Source organism: Kwoniella bestiolae, chromosome 5 (assembly GCF_000512585.2).
Source record: "Kwoniella bestiolae CBS 10118 chromosome 5, complete sequence".
Lineage (NCBI taxonomy): Eukaryota > Fungi > Basidiomycota > Tremellomycetes > Tremellales > Cryptococcaceae > Kwoniella > Kwoniella bestiolae.
The window spans coordinates 1,261,490-1,274,972 of NC_089245.1; the positions used below are offsets into that span (position 1 = coordinate 1,261,490).

At 46.8% G+C, this 13,483-nt stretch overlaps 6 protein-coding genes across 6 annotated transcripts; 4 read left to right on the forward strand and 2 right to left on the reverse strand.

Moving 5' to 3' along the window:
- Nucleotides 1–602: 602 nt before the first annotated feature.
- Nucleotides 603–1,612, forward strand: I302_106855 (uncharacterized protein; the record flags this gene model as incomplete). Its single annotated transcript, XM_019192493.1, has 2 exons — nt 603–627; nt 747–1,612. The coding sequence occupies 2 exons, from the start codon at nt 603–605 to the stop codon at nt 1,610–1,612; spliced, it is 891 nt and encodes a 296-aa protein (XP_019045490.1).
- A 394-nt stretch (nt 1,613–2,006) lies between these two features.
- On the reverse strand, nt 2,007–3,837 carry I302_106856 (uncharacterized protein; the record flags this gene model as incomplete). Its single annotated transcript, XM_019192492.1, has 7 exons — nt 2,007–2,117; nt 2,183–2,281; nt 2,353–2,505; nt 2,577–2,708; nt 2,769–2,907; nt 2,997–3,197; nt 3,308–3,837. The coding sequence occupies 7 exons, from the start codon at nt 3,835–3,837 to the stop codon at nt 2,007–2,009; spliced, it is 1,365 nt and encodes a 454-aa protein (XP_019045489.1).
- Nucleotides 3,838–4,262: 425 nt separating this feature from the next.
- Nucleotides 4,263–5,898, forward strand: I302_106857 (uncharacterized protein; the record flags this gene model as incomplete). Its single annotated transcript, XM_019192491.1, has 9 exons — nt 4,263–4,299; nt 4,365–4,387; nt 4,452–4,885; nt 4,945–5,023; nt 5,097–5,185; nt 5,241–5,312; nt 5,377–5,464; nt 5,532–5,711; nt 5,779–5,898. 9 exons carry the CDS (start codon nt 4,263–4,265, stop codon nt 5,896–5,898), a joined length of 1,122 nt encoding a protein of 373 aa, XP_019045488.1.
- Nucleotides 5,899–6,473: 575 nt separating this feature from the next.
- Nucleotides 6,474–9,704, forward strand: I302_106858 (uncharacterized protein; the record flags this gene model as incomplete). The annotated part of the gene is made up of 12 exons (XM_019192490.1): nt 6,474–7,376; nt 7,542–7,830; nt 7,910–7,957; nt 8,027–8,141; nt 8,197–8,290; nt 8,369–8,760; nt 8,848–8,934; nt 9,002–9,088; nt 9,148–9,207; nt 9,277–9,346; nt 9,418–9,492; nt 9,564–9,704. 12 exons carry the CDS (start codon nt 6,474–6,476, stop codon nt 9,702–9,704), a joined length of 2,361 nt encoding a protein of 786 aa, XP_019045487.1.
- Nucleotides 9,705–10,039: 335 nt separating this feature from the next.
- Nucleotides 10,040–12,124, reverse strand: I302_106859 (NADH dehydrogenase [ubiquinone] flavoprotein 1, mitochondrial; the record flags this gene model as incomplete). Its single annotated transcript, XM_019192489.1, has 6 exons — nt 10,040–10,197; nt 10,318–10,637; nt 10,780–11,326; nt 11,414–11,547; nt 11,631–11,661; nt 11,785–12,124. The coding sequence occupies 6 exons, from the start codon at nt 12,122–12,124 to the stop codon at nt 10,040–10,042; spliced, it is 1,530 nt and encodes a 509-aa protein (XP_019045486.1).
- Nucleotides 12,125–12,526: 402 nt separating this feature from the next.
- Nucleotides 12,527–13,259, forward strand: I302_106860 (uncharacterized protein; the record flags this gene model as incomplete). The annotated part of the gene is made up of 2 exons (XM_019192488.1): nt 12,527–12,793; nt 13,077–13,259. 2 exons carry the CDS (start codon nt 12,527–12,529, stop codon nt 13,257–13,259), a joined length of 450 nt encoding a protein of 149 aa, XP_019045485.1.
- Between the last annotated feature and the right edge of the window lie 224 nt (nt 13,260–13,483).

The following is a 13,483-nucleotide window of genomic DNA, read 5'->3' on the forward strand; positions in this document are numbered from 1 at the left end:
ACCTTGAATCTTGAATTACATAGTTTAGTTTCTTATCATTACCTCCCGTAGATGTGAGCAAAGCAGAGTGAAAGAAAATCCGAAAGACAGTTGATAAAGCGAAATAACCTTCAAATTTAGCCAATTAGTTGCATCTCTATGTCTGTCTATATGCACTTCATCGCCTCAGCGAGAAGTTATCCGAGTATTGGAGAGTGTCATGGTATAGCATGTCCCGTGTTCGTCACTAGGATATAAGCAAAGGCAATCTGGATCCAGTCGATTGGTCATCGTGCCTTGCCTTCTGGCGAGTGCTTTTGTGCGACTGCTTATGCGCATCAACTTCTTAGGATCTTTTTTATGGCAGTCCCTTGTTAGAATGACGACAAACTTCGAAGCGATCTCGCATGCCTGCACCTGCACGAAGGTCGTGAGAAGATGATCCTTTCTCTTGGGAAGTCAGCCTCCAGCAGAGGGTCCCTTGTTAGACCGTCTACGCCAATCCGCCCATGGGAGCAGACCTGACTGATATATAGCCTCTGATTTTGACTTCTACTGTCAGGTCAACTGCGCTTTAAATTCTCATTCAAGAACGCAACAAGCACCGTCAAATCCTTCACAGGATGTCCAATCAATCTCAATGGATCTGTAAGTCTTACCTGCCCCCTCCGTGTATTTGTAGCGTTAGCGTTCGACCTGGCTGTAACTGCCCGTACTTCATTCATAACAACGTGTACAGGCTGATACTCCTCACCTCATCAACACAGCCATAGTCATCACCAACGATTTCCTCCCCCAGCTTGACAAAGCTAAACCGAGTGAGCGTCAATTTGTCGGGTGGTACAAATTCCACGTTGATGCTCTCAACGACGACTTCACGGTGTATGACGTGCTCTCGAAATATGATCAGCCAAGCGAGGCGTACCAACACTCCCAGCGTGATAAGACCGTAAGGTTGTTTGCCGAAGGGGATATACCCATCGAGATTAAAGACGAAACTGTCTCTGTCTCTGTACCTGATGGCAAGACAATTTCGCTCAAGAGTTACCAGGCCTTCGGATGGGACACGATACCCTTGAGCGGGACAATGTATATGGAATTGGACAATGATAATCGATATCAGCTTGGGAGAACCACAAAGAATCTTCGTATAACCCCTAGGAGGATCTTACTTGAGAGATCTGATATGAGGAATGGAAAGTACTGGGTAAAATCCAAGGGGCTGAAAGAAGGTCTAGGTGGTCTCGGTGATTCGCACAGGGAGGGTCACCTTGATAGCTCATCCTCGAACAATATTCCTGATGATATACCCGGGGGGTATACTACTGATGAATCATCCAGGAATGTGATAATCGATAGTTCGTCAACCAACGAAGATTCTGACGGATCGTCCAGAAAAACCTTACTCGCGAAAATGATGATCAAATCAGAATGGCGGGCTTACGTCAATCCGGAGGTTGAAGGGGTCTTGGAGTTCGAACCTAATCGAGAGAAGCCTCTTGAGATCACCGATTTGGTAGCTGGATCTTTACACTACAGAAGGATGGGCACGGATCATCTCAGGGCTGGCGACCAGACCGCGTGGTCGGACTATGGTAGTGTTGATTCAGATTTTGAGATCAAGGAGATTTAGCTTTCATTTTGGGAACGGTAAATCTGAAGGTCATTAATATCTCCATCAAGTCATGTACTTGATCCATGTGTTACGTGTTAATGTTATGAATTCGGATTTGATTAGTCCTATCACCATATGTAAATGGTGCACACATTAATCGGTCAGTGCGTGGTCAGCGCACCAGTCTACGAATCTGCTATTCGATCCTTTGTGTCGTTCACACAGAACACGATGTATCGGCCAGATTCATGCAAGGATCCAAACAAATTACTATACGAAATACCAATAGAAGGACAAAGAACAAGGAAAGAAAATTTGGTTCGCAGGTGGGGGGTAGGTATTGGTAAAATCCCGAATTCCGTTGTTTAATCTATTATACACATTGTTATGCTTTCAAAGGGTAACCCAACATCTATGACTCCCTCACACCGCCCGTTGATCTTTTCTTCTGGTACTTCAAGATCCAAGGATGCACCAATACCTCTGAGAGGGCCAAACGATCTTCAGGAGTATATCGAAGCAACTATCATACCCAGCTCTCAATAAGCATATCTCTTCCAAGTCACATCTCGAGTTCAAGACACTCACCCTTGTGATTAGGTCAGCAGCTTCAGGAGAGACGCTCTCAGGTATATGTAGATCCACGCTCCTTATTCTCTTATACGTAGCCGCGTGGCCGGAGTGATCCTATTTCACATCGAAATGGGAATGAGCTACATGACCCGCTCAACAGCGATGTAGAAAAGATTGTGGCTCACCTCAAAAGGTGGACTTCCAACTAGGAACTCGTAGCACAATACACCCAACGCCCATAGATCCACTTGGGCAGTGTGTTCTTTACCTTCTATCATTTCGGGTGGAAGGTAGTCGAGAGTACCGCAGAGGGTGTTTCGTCGGTTTGATGGGGCGTGCTATTTACGACACCAAGGAATTAGCTTGGAAGACTGGGGATACGAGAGTAGGCGGGAAGAACGCCACTCACCACACTCCATCCGAAATCAGCAATTTTCAATTCCCCCTTCAACCCTATCAGCAGGTTCTCAGGCTTGATATCCCGGTGCATGACGTGTTTCTTGTGTAGATATGACAGAGCGTCAGCCATCTGAGCGATATACTATCCACAGGAGACTATCAGCTGTGACCTCTCCCAATGTGAAAGGGCTGACAGACTCACCCTACTACTCCTCTTCTCGTCGAATCTCCCATATTTGCTCAACTGCTTGTACAGTTCACCTTTCATTGCGAATTCCAATACCAGGAAAATCCGCTTGGAGTCGTGGAAGTATCCGTATAATCGAAGGATGTTGGGATGTCTACAATCATTTAATCATCAATCCACGTGATTAGTCGTCTACACAGAGACCCATGGACAGTGATGTTGTGTTAGTTCGACTTGACTAACCTAAGGTTCTGTTGGATCTCGATCTCCCTCCTAACCTGTTTCTCCACTTTTCCCTGGACGATCTCCGATTTATGTAAACATTTCAAAGCCACTATGAAGTGGGGTGGTGCCTTCGTTCGCGCCAGGTAGACTCTACCGAATTTACCTTTACCCAGTGGACGGCCTATCTGGAATTGGGGCAGGGATAATGGTATTCCTCCGCTGTAAGGCAGAAAGCACACTACGATGTTAGCTACAATACCCTGCCGGTAACATCAATGAAGAGGGATGAGCGAACAGTGAACAGTGAAGAGTGAAGAATTTTGACATACCTTCCACTATCCATTTCAAGCAATTTGGCAGATTCACCCGTCGGCACCTCCTTCCCTTCCACATCCGCTTCAAGCCCACCATCGTATTTACCCAAATCCAACCCCTTACTTGATGAAGCCTGAGCGGCACCTGGGTGTTTAGGTACGTTCGGATTGATGGAGCAGGACAAAGCCCGTGATGAGGTGGAATGCACAGGTCCATGTAATCCATGTGCAGTATGTTGTTTTAACTTCCCCGCGGGAGAGTTGGTAGTGGATTTAGAAGAGACGGGAACGTTTATACCTGCCAATTTCAACAATGGACCTCTCTGGGATTCACCATAGACCGAAGAAGAGGAGGAAGTCAAGCCTGTATTGGGTGGTCGCACTAGACCTGGGTTCATGTATTTCTTGAGGACGGGGGGAAGTCGATTCTGAGATGAAGAGTTGGTGTTGGTGTGTGATCGTCCGGCTGGTGAGGGTGATGGAGGACCTCCGCCGTTGCCTAGGGAGAGACCACCCATCATTTGAGATAGGGGCTGGGACGACATGATGGAGTGGATAGTGTGTATGTCAACCCGGGTACTATAGCGAGACAGATGTTGTTAGTATCGGAATATTGATGAGAGGTAGATAATGTTGATTGATCAGCTTTGATTTGGTATTTGTTTTATTGTTTGTGCATCACAGGTATTCAGGAAAAAGCAGGCGCGATGATCACCAAACGGCAAAAACAAAACAAACCAGAAGTAGGCACGCCTCACTCCCTCACAACAACGCCGTGTGCCTATTTGTTACCAATGACCGGTTGATGCGATGGAAGGATGCCGAAAACATGAATCATTTTCAGTATGAAAGCGAGTTTTGGATGTTCTTGGTTGTCATTATCGCATTTGACACCTACAAATCAAACGAACAATCGATACATGTCCACTTTAGATTGACTGAGCATACCAGGAGTGAGAATACCGTAATCATGTCACGAAGAGATGTAGGAAGGGTAGTGATGGATGGTGAGTAACTCAATATACAATCATAATCCAGGATGTCTTGTTAATTGCCCTTCATTCCAAAATAGTTGCATTCTTTGCCGCATCGCAGGTAAGCTATCCCAAACACACCTGAGGCTGAAACGTAGATCCCCAGCTTACACCGAAGTCCACAGGTAGCACTATACTACGCCCTCCGATACGTCCTCTCCTCCCTCGACGGCGGATCCCCATCCTCCCGATCATCCAAAAAAGCCAAAGAGAAAGGTAAACTCCTACTCTCCGAGACAGGCTTGACGGATAAGCAGCTATCGGAACTAGAACTAGACGAATATGAATCAACGATAGCGGGGGAGATCGTCCCTCCCTCTAAGATAGATGTGACCTTCGACTCGATAGGAGGATTAGACGAAATTATCAATTCCCTCAAGGAAACTGTCATTTACCCTTTGACGTTTCCCGAGCTCTTCGCTTCAGCTGGTGGGGGGCTATTGGCTGCTCCGAAGGGTGTGCTGCTGTATGGTCATCCGGGGTGCGGGAAGACGATGTTGGCAAAGGCTTTGGCGAAGGAGAGTGGGGCGACGTTTATCAATTTGCCTTTGTCAAGCTTGTAAGCCAATACTTTCCCAAGTACGATTGGGAAGAAAGCTAATATATGATATGTGGTAGGACGAATAAGTGGTTTGGAGAGTCAAATAAGCTGGTAGCTGGTCTATTCTCCTTGGCTAGGAAAGTACAGCCCAGTATAGTGAGTACATATGGCAATTTAATTGTCATCAGCGAGGAAGGATGTTGATACGAGGGTCTCTTCACACACTTAGATATTCATCGACGAGATAGATTCACTGTTTCGAGAAAGATCGGCAGGAGACCACGAGGTGACGGCAATGATGAAAGCGGAATTCATGACGTGAGTGCTACCGCTGGCACACAGGTGGTAAGAAGCTGACGCAGCACTTCCATAGACTATGGGATGGGTTGACATCTGGAACGGATACTCGTATACTGGTATTGGGAGCTACGAATAGGCCAAACGAGTGAGCAGCTTCCGTACCGACCAAGGTTAGACAAACTAGACGCTGACACTAAGCCCCTTTTAAGTATCGATCCTGCTATTCTCCGACGGATGCCTAAAAGATTCCCTATACGGTTACCCAATTACGATCAGCGAATAAAGATCTTGACACTCGTGAGCTGATTTTAGCTCTGTGTAGCACTTCGTATCACAATCCAACTAACCTTGATGTTCACCATAGATGCTTGCACATACTACACTCGAATCCCCATTCATCCCGCAATTAGCCCTCAAGACGGATGGATTATCGGGTTCGGATCTACGAGAAACATGTAGGAACGCAGCTATGGTACCTGTACGTGAGGTGATGAGGGAAAAGGGCAAAGCTGGTAAAGAGGGTCTGGAGGAAGCTCGAAGAGAGGTAAGTCTGCCATCTATCGGGCCAGCATATGTCAAGTCTGGAATGCTGATCATGGTGTTCGGTGTAGGGCTTCAAATTGCGTCCACTGAGATTGGATGACTTTAACATACATGATTCACATGCTTATGCTCATGTTGAGCCTAGTCGTAAGCAGCCGCCTGGGGCCTATGGGGATGCGTTGGATTAGGTAGTGGGATGGATCTATGCATAGACTGTACCTCTCATTAATTCTGCACCTGCACATGCACATGCACATACAGTATCCGTTCTCGGTATTTCAGGACCAAGTAGGGGATGTGGGATGGCGTTCTTGTCGATCGTTCAGGGTAACTCATTCCATTGCACGGTTAATTGGGCTGCTGCATGTCCGAATAAATGCAAATAGAAGGCACAAAAGGTTACTTACCATGCTTAACACCTTCACTCACTCTGTTCACTCTATTAATCCTCTTGTATAGCTACATGGTGGATCTCACTGATCTTGCTTTTTATCCTTATCACAATAGGTATCCTTACCCCAATAGGCTGCCCGTCTCCACCCATCAGGCGTGCTTAGCTTGACTCTCCTCGAAAATACCGGCATACGGGTAAGGTGATCGATCCTCCACAACTCAGCAAGGAATCATCATCACCAAAACAAAATCTATTTATACCCTTCATTCACATACGGTCACTTTCATCTTCACACGGTCTAGCCTACCTCATCATATCTTCACCTTCTCACGTTCGGTCTATGTCAAGAAGTTCATCTTCCCCTTAACGATGCCCCACTCTCAACCCTCTCCCCGAGTACCCTACCGAGCAACCTCCACACCCCCTCGATCACCTCTCAACCTTCCAGCCGTCCCCTCCTACCGCCCGCCTCAGAGGGAATACCCCGAATCGCCCACAGCAGGATTAGACCGCAACAGAGAACTTCACATCAAACCTCCTCAATTCAGCTTGAGCCAGACCCCAACGCCTAGGAAGAGGTATCTCCCGAAATACGTCAGATCGCCTAAGCGGGCGTTGGTATATCTCCTCTTACTTGGATTATTGGGGTTTACAGCTAGGACAGCTTACCACCATGCTAGGAATGACAAGCTACTGAATTGGAGTAAGAGGGGAGAAGGGATATTAGGTGCTGGGGAGATAGAAGATGAATATGAGGATGACGGATTATGTCGATTCGTCTCGCCCGTAGAGGCCTATCAAAGGGATTTACATCGATTACGCTCCCTCTTCCCCGAATCTCATACACTCTCTTCACACACTCATACACATTCTCATACCCATAATCATAGTCACAGTCATCATACCTATTCGCCCACAGGACATCTAATCGTATCATCCGAAGAGGGTGCCCCCCACCCCATTCCACAATTACTAAGCCTAGGCGAGAAACGATGGGAAGAGCTCCTATCTAGACAGAGCAGAACCCTCGAAGAAGCTGTGAAGGAGTATACGAGGCGATATGGTAGGAAGCCTCCAAAGGGGTTCGATAAATGGTGGGAGTTTGCGATGGAACATAATTTGGTTTTGCCCGATGAGTACGATAGGATCAATCTTGATTTGGCGCCGTTCTTTGCGTTGCCCAAGGAGGAGATGAAAAGGAGGATGGAGTTGGTGGAGAATATGGAGAAGACTTTTACGCTTGTGATTGAGGATGGGGAGGTGGAGATTGAGGTGGGTTGGATGTGTTTTGTTTGCCTACTTTATGGTCTGAACCACATTATGATTGCTACATCCGTGATCCGCTTGCGTACATTCGTTCTTTTGGCTTGAGCTACATCGTCCTATCGTGACTGTATCCCATAGATGAAACGAAGCTGACATCTCCGGATCGCACAGATAAGAGACCCCGGAGGCTTAAAATGGGGCGGGACCCTACCCCGAGCCCACGAAACTTCCAACCTCCTCAAAGGGTTTATAAAGTACTTACCCAATATGAAAGCTACTTTCTCGATATTTGACCAACCGCAGATATACCTCTCCTGGGCTCGGAGGGGATCACTCATTGATTTGGGTTTAAGGGGAGAGGTGACGACGCTTCTGCAGGAAACGGATGATAGTGAGGTGAAGCTCAGTAGGAGCTGTGCGCCGAAGACGAATTTTAGGAAGGATAGGGGGTATAGTGAGGGTGAGTTTGACTTGGTCACTTGGGACTATACGATGTGGGACGAGCTAAGATCTCAATTATGTTGGTTTCTGATTGATAGGCAAATCGTTTATTTATGATAGTTTGGAAGCTGGAGATCCATGTCAAAGTGAGTTAGCTACTTTTTGCAAATACTTGTAACTGCCTTGAAGCTGATCAACCATGATTGCATCCCCAGACCCCTACCTCATCCCTTTACATGGACTCACACTTGAGCCCCACGGTCATGACTCGCTGCCCAAACCTCATACGCAGCTACTACCGCTTTTCAGCTTGGCAAAGACTTCCATAAAGTAAGCTGTTTTTTATGACCCTTGCGCTGTAGCTTACGACGATATGAACTTGTAGCTCGGATATACTTGTAACACCATTGGATCAATTCCATGATAATCCCGGTAAAGATCCTGTCTGGGAGGAGAAAGATAGCTCCAAGCTTGTTTGGGTGAGTGTGGTCGAGCAGTCCGAACGGTTCAATCCTCTGTCCCACGCTGACCAAATTCAAACTTGTTCAACGACATAGCGAGGCAGTCCCACAGGAATATCAATGATGAACCGCACATTACCATGGCGGCAATCCCATCGAATCCGACTACATCACTTCGCAGCGAATACCTCAAACGATCCAATGGCATTTATGATTCCCGATCTTGGACAAAGTTTACCTGGTGGTGAAGATGATCAACTTGGAGATGACCATCGGACAGGAAAAACCCAGTATCACGCTTCTTCCGGCTCCTCCTCTTCTTCGTCAACTAAGTCAAAAGGCGGAGAAGAAAGAAGTATGACCGATCCGTTGACTTCGCTGGAGGATGAGTATTCTACCGAAGAGGTCATGCAGTTTTACTACGATATGAAGTTATCTGGTAGGCCTATACAGTGTTCTGAGGAAGATGGGACATGCGAGGATATGAGGTGAGTGATTCACCGTTTTAGCTGTGCACCTGTTGTACCTTGGAAGACTAAACCGGGATTACAGCTGATCTTTACCTGGATATCTAGGCAGGAGATCCAATGGGCAGGACATCAAGGTGCAGAAGAGTTGAATAGGCATAAATTCCTGTTGGACATTGATGGGAATGGATGGAGGTGAGTAGATCGTCTCGTCGATGCATGGCGTAGACGATAATTCGCTGATACCATGGGTCGATGTTAGTGGTCGATTTAGAAGATTGATGAGTACCAATTCGATGGTCATCAAGATGACCATGTTCACGGAATGGTTCCAACCTCATTTGATACCGTGAGTTCTGTTCTTCCAATATACTTCACAGGATACTGATTGATGTATGATTGACATAGTTGGTTCATGTACGTTCCTGCAAAGTTGGATTTCTCAGATCTAACGGATATCATGGCATTGTAAGTTTTGTTGGGCCTATGTGTAAATCTTCGTTTACGCCCCATTGATATGGAATGATCTGAACTTAGTTTCCGGGGAACACCCAAGTATCCTGAACTTGGATTTGATGAGACTGCTGCTGCGTTGGCGAGGAATGGGGTGAGTACAACTTGCACTACATGAAAAGGACGAGGCCGATGATCTGATTTACACCCTGCGGTAAACCATAGCAATGCTTCGTCCAGCGTATGTTCAGGATGGAAGATCTCCAAGCGTACATGATGAGGCTGTTCCTTGAGTATGCAGTGAGTGAAGCTCTGTAGATTTCTATGGTTCTGGATGTCAATTGTACTGATGCTTGTTATGCGGATCACAGCGTATAGCAGCGGACGAAGGTGTGGATATGGATTTCACCATGTCTGATATGGTGACGGATGAAGAGCAAGAAGGTGTCCCGTCTGACTGGTCTGAGCCTGATCAAGTGGAGCTGGAGCTTGAAGATCAGCTGCAGGTGTAGATGGAAGATAATCCTGAAGGTAGTCAGGATGAGCAGGTCCCATCGGAAGGGGAAGGGGAAGGGGAAGTAGGGGACTGGTAGAGTTGATCATCACTCTAGCATCTGCCAAGTGTTGAAATTAGACCATAATCATGAATTTGCATTCTCACCTCTTATACCGCATTGCATGTATTGTCGTTCATCTGTATCACTCGTGCACGGGTCCAATAATCTCCCGTAGGCAATTAGCGAATAGCACCACCAAGGATATATGGATCGCAAATGCATAACAGTCAATAAATCCTAAAAACCTAGAACCTAGAACTAACCCCCTACAACTACTACAAACCCACCATCTATGGCGCCGAGATCTGGCCGACGTTCCTATGAGCATCACCACCTAGGTTATCAGGAATGGCATATCGCGTATCTGCCTCTGATAATAGGCTACCACCGAATAAGGTCTGTCCGTTCTTGGCGTGGAAAGCTGCCAGACGAGCTTCCACTTCTGGTCCTGTTGTCGAGCAAATAATATAATTAGCATTTATTGTCATCGATGAACACAATACAGACAGAGAATTGACATTTAAGATGGTTACCATCATAAATCAGAGTAAAGAGGAAGTGGACCTACGGAAATGCCTCATCAACCCCTGAATAGGCCAAGCAGCCGCATCACCCAACGCGCAGATAGTGTGCCCTTCAACCTGCTTGGTCAATTCCAACAACATATCAATCTCTCTCTCCTGCGCTCGTCCCTCTACCATTCGATCCATCATGTTCATCATCCATGTCGTACCCTCCCTACAAGGTGTGCATTGACCGCACGACTCGTGTTTGTAGAATTTGGAGAATCGAGCGATGGCAGAGATCATATCGGTTGTTTGGTCCATTACGATTACTGCTCCGGTTCCGAGGGATGTCTGGGCGTCTTTGAGGGAATCGTAGTCCATCCTGCGATAGTCGCATAAACAGATGTCAGCAAATCATTATTGCAGAATGTATGTAGTTATGTTTAGTGTGTGAGTGGTGGGATTGCGATGACAAGTGGGTGGGATGGTGATACCTCGAGTGAGACAGGAGACAAAACACTCACAAGACTTTCTCACAATCCGATCGAGGAATGACGGGCACCGAACAACCACCAGGAATAATACCCTTCAAATTCTGCCATCCACCTCTAATACCTCCACAATGCTTCTCTATAAGTTCCTGCAAAGGGATGGACATCTCCTCCTCGACCACACAGGGGTTATTCACATGTCCGGAGATACAGTAAACTTTGGTACCGGAATTTCGTTCTCTTCCGAAGCCTGCGAACCATGCTCCACCTCGTCGGGCAATCGTAGGAGCCACAGCGACGGTCTCGACGTTGGCGACTGTGGTGGGACATCCGAAAAGACCGACATCGGCTGGGAAGGGGGGCTTCAATCTTGGTTTACCCTGTTTACCTTCGATGGACTCGATCAGGGCGGTCTCCTCTCCACAGATATAAGCTCCAGCACCTCGGTGCAGGTAGACGTCGAAATCGTAGCCTGATCCACAGGCATTCTTACCGATCAGACCGGCTTTGTACGCTTCGTCGATTGCTTGTTGAACGTGCGAGGCTTCTTGGTAGAATTCTCCTCGGATATAGATGTACGCTGTGTATCAATCATCGATGTTAGCTTGGTTGCTTGTGAATGACAACCCAGACTTTGATCAGATGGATTGAGATAAAATCAACTCACCAGCATTGGCATTCATTCCTCGTCCAGCTACCAGACACCCCTCAACGAGCTTATGGGGATCACCTCGCATGATCTCTCGATCTTTACATGTTCCAGGTTCACCTTCATCCGCATTGACGACGAGGTATCGAGGTCTGTGTGAGTTATAGTGATAGGACAGTTAGGATCAGCTCTAGACTGCTAGAAAATCGAGCACGAAGCTAAACCGTCAACTCACCTAGGATCTTTCTCCCATCCAGGTTTGTTCACTAATCACAGACACCACATCGATATCATCAGTACAATATCCCAACCGGATCAACGAGATCGATACTCGAGCCAAGTCGAACTACCACCTTTGCTTCGTGATATGGTATGAAAGAGACACCCACTGAAACTCCACTTCAACCCGGAAGGAAACCCAGCCCCACCTCTCCCCCTCAAACCTGAATCCTTGATCGTCTGGATGATCCAGCTATCACCCTTGAGTATGATCTCCTTGGTCTTGTGCCAATCTCCTCTACTCTGCGCTCCTTTCAACCCATGATCATGCTTCAGGTACAGATTGGTGAAGATTCGATCTTGGTCTTTGAGACCTCCATAATGTCTTACAGGGGGGTCAGAGACGGTTGCGAGTGATCGAGATTGGTTGACTATCCTCGATCTGGAAGAAGAAGCTTTAGGAAGGGAAAGGGAGGGGAGGGAACGTGTTATGGCTCGTGATCTGATCATTTTTGTGCTTGTACTGCTGATGGTTATACAAGCTAGGTATGGATGAAGATATGGATAGGTTTTGGTATACGATACGATCGATGTTCACTTGTCTGTTATAATTGAGCTCACCCTCGTTGGCTGTATATAACATCCCTAACTCTATTGGGTGGGACCAATCACACGTGGCGGATATCACGGATTTACATGAATGTGGCACGCACTCGCGGTGTCGTGTTAACGCTTTAACTCATGTGCTTGACTTGGATGAGTGGAGGTGGTCCAGCTGTATCCAACTCAGACCAGACAATGGACGATCTAATAGAAGCATATTGTCTCTACTACTATCAATAACAATCACTTTGAGATACGGCCAGCCCTAACTCTAGCAGTTCCCAGCAGACTTGACCTCTCACGCCAATAATGACATCTTCCCTCCCCTCATCCAACATCCTCCTCAACCCCCTTCCCGAGATCCGCGCAGCTCTGAAATCAAATTCCTTCGGTATATCCTCGTCTCGTATAATAGAGGATAACTCTTTCCCCATAACGCAGCAAGATCTGGAGAGTGTTAAAGATGAGATTAGAAGTACTGGTATGACCAGCCCGAGGGTAGTGGGTAGGGCGGATATAATGCTGAGGCAGGGGGAAGGAATGGTGGGAGTTAGGTTGGATAGGAGTGGGTGGACGGTGAGTTCTTGCCTTCACTTCTGTCGGTGGGTTATGTCATTTCATCCGGGATATCATGAAAAAGCCATTTGTACGCGCGCGCGCGCGAGAGAGAGTGAGAGAGAGTAGAGCAAAGTGAAGTTTTTGTCTCCACATCGCATTCACCCAAATTCCAAAAGGCGTTGGACGACCTGTCGTTCAAGCTTCCTGGCACGATACTTTACATATACGTCAATCAGATCCAATATCGATCAAATCAAGAAAACCTCAGCTGACGCTTACTCTGCTCTTTCGTTGATTATAGGTCGAATCGATACAAAAAGCAACTCCTCAGATACATCCAAAGCTAGATAGAACGTACGAGAGCCTGGAATCTCTGTTGATTGATCTCAGTCCGTCGTACGTCAAGGAAATGAACAACGAGATTTGGAAGAGGTTTGGGATGGATAAGAACGGAGGAGATGAAGAGGAAAACGAAAGCATATAGCATCGGACTCAGTCTTCGAAGAATCATCAACTTCTTCCTTCAGTTAGCTGCTCACGGATGAGGGAGAGGTTATATCGGTAGATGAGCGGATAGTCAATATATCCCTTTCGTCCGTATATGTATATATTGTTGGAATTATATTATGTATACATCCAGTGCAAGCTGCGAACAGTTCGTAGATCCGAAATCAAGAGTGGTGCATCCCAGACCTATCAAAGTACATA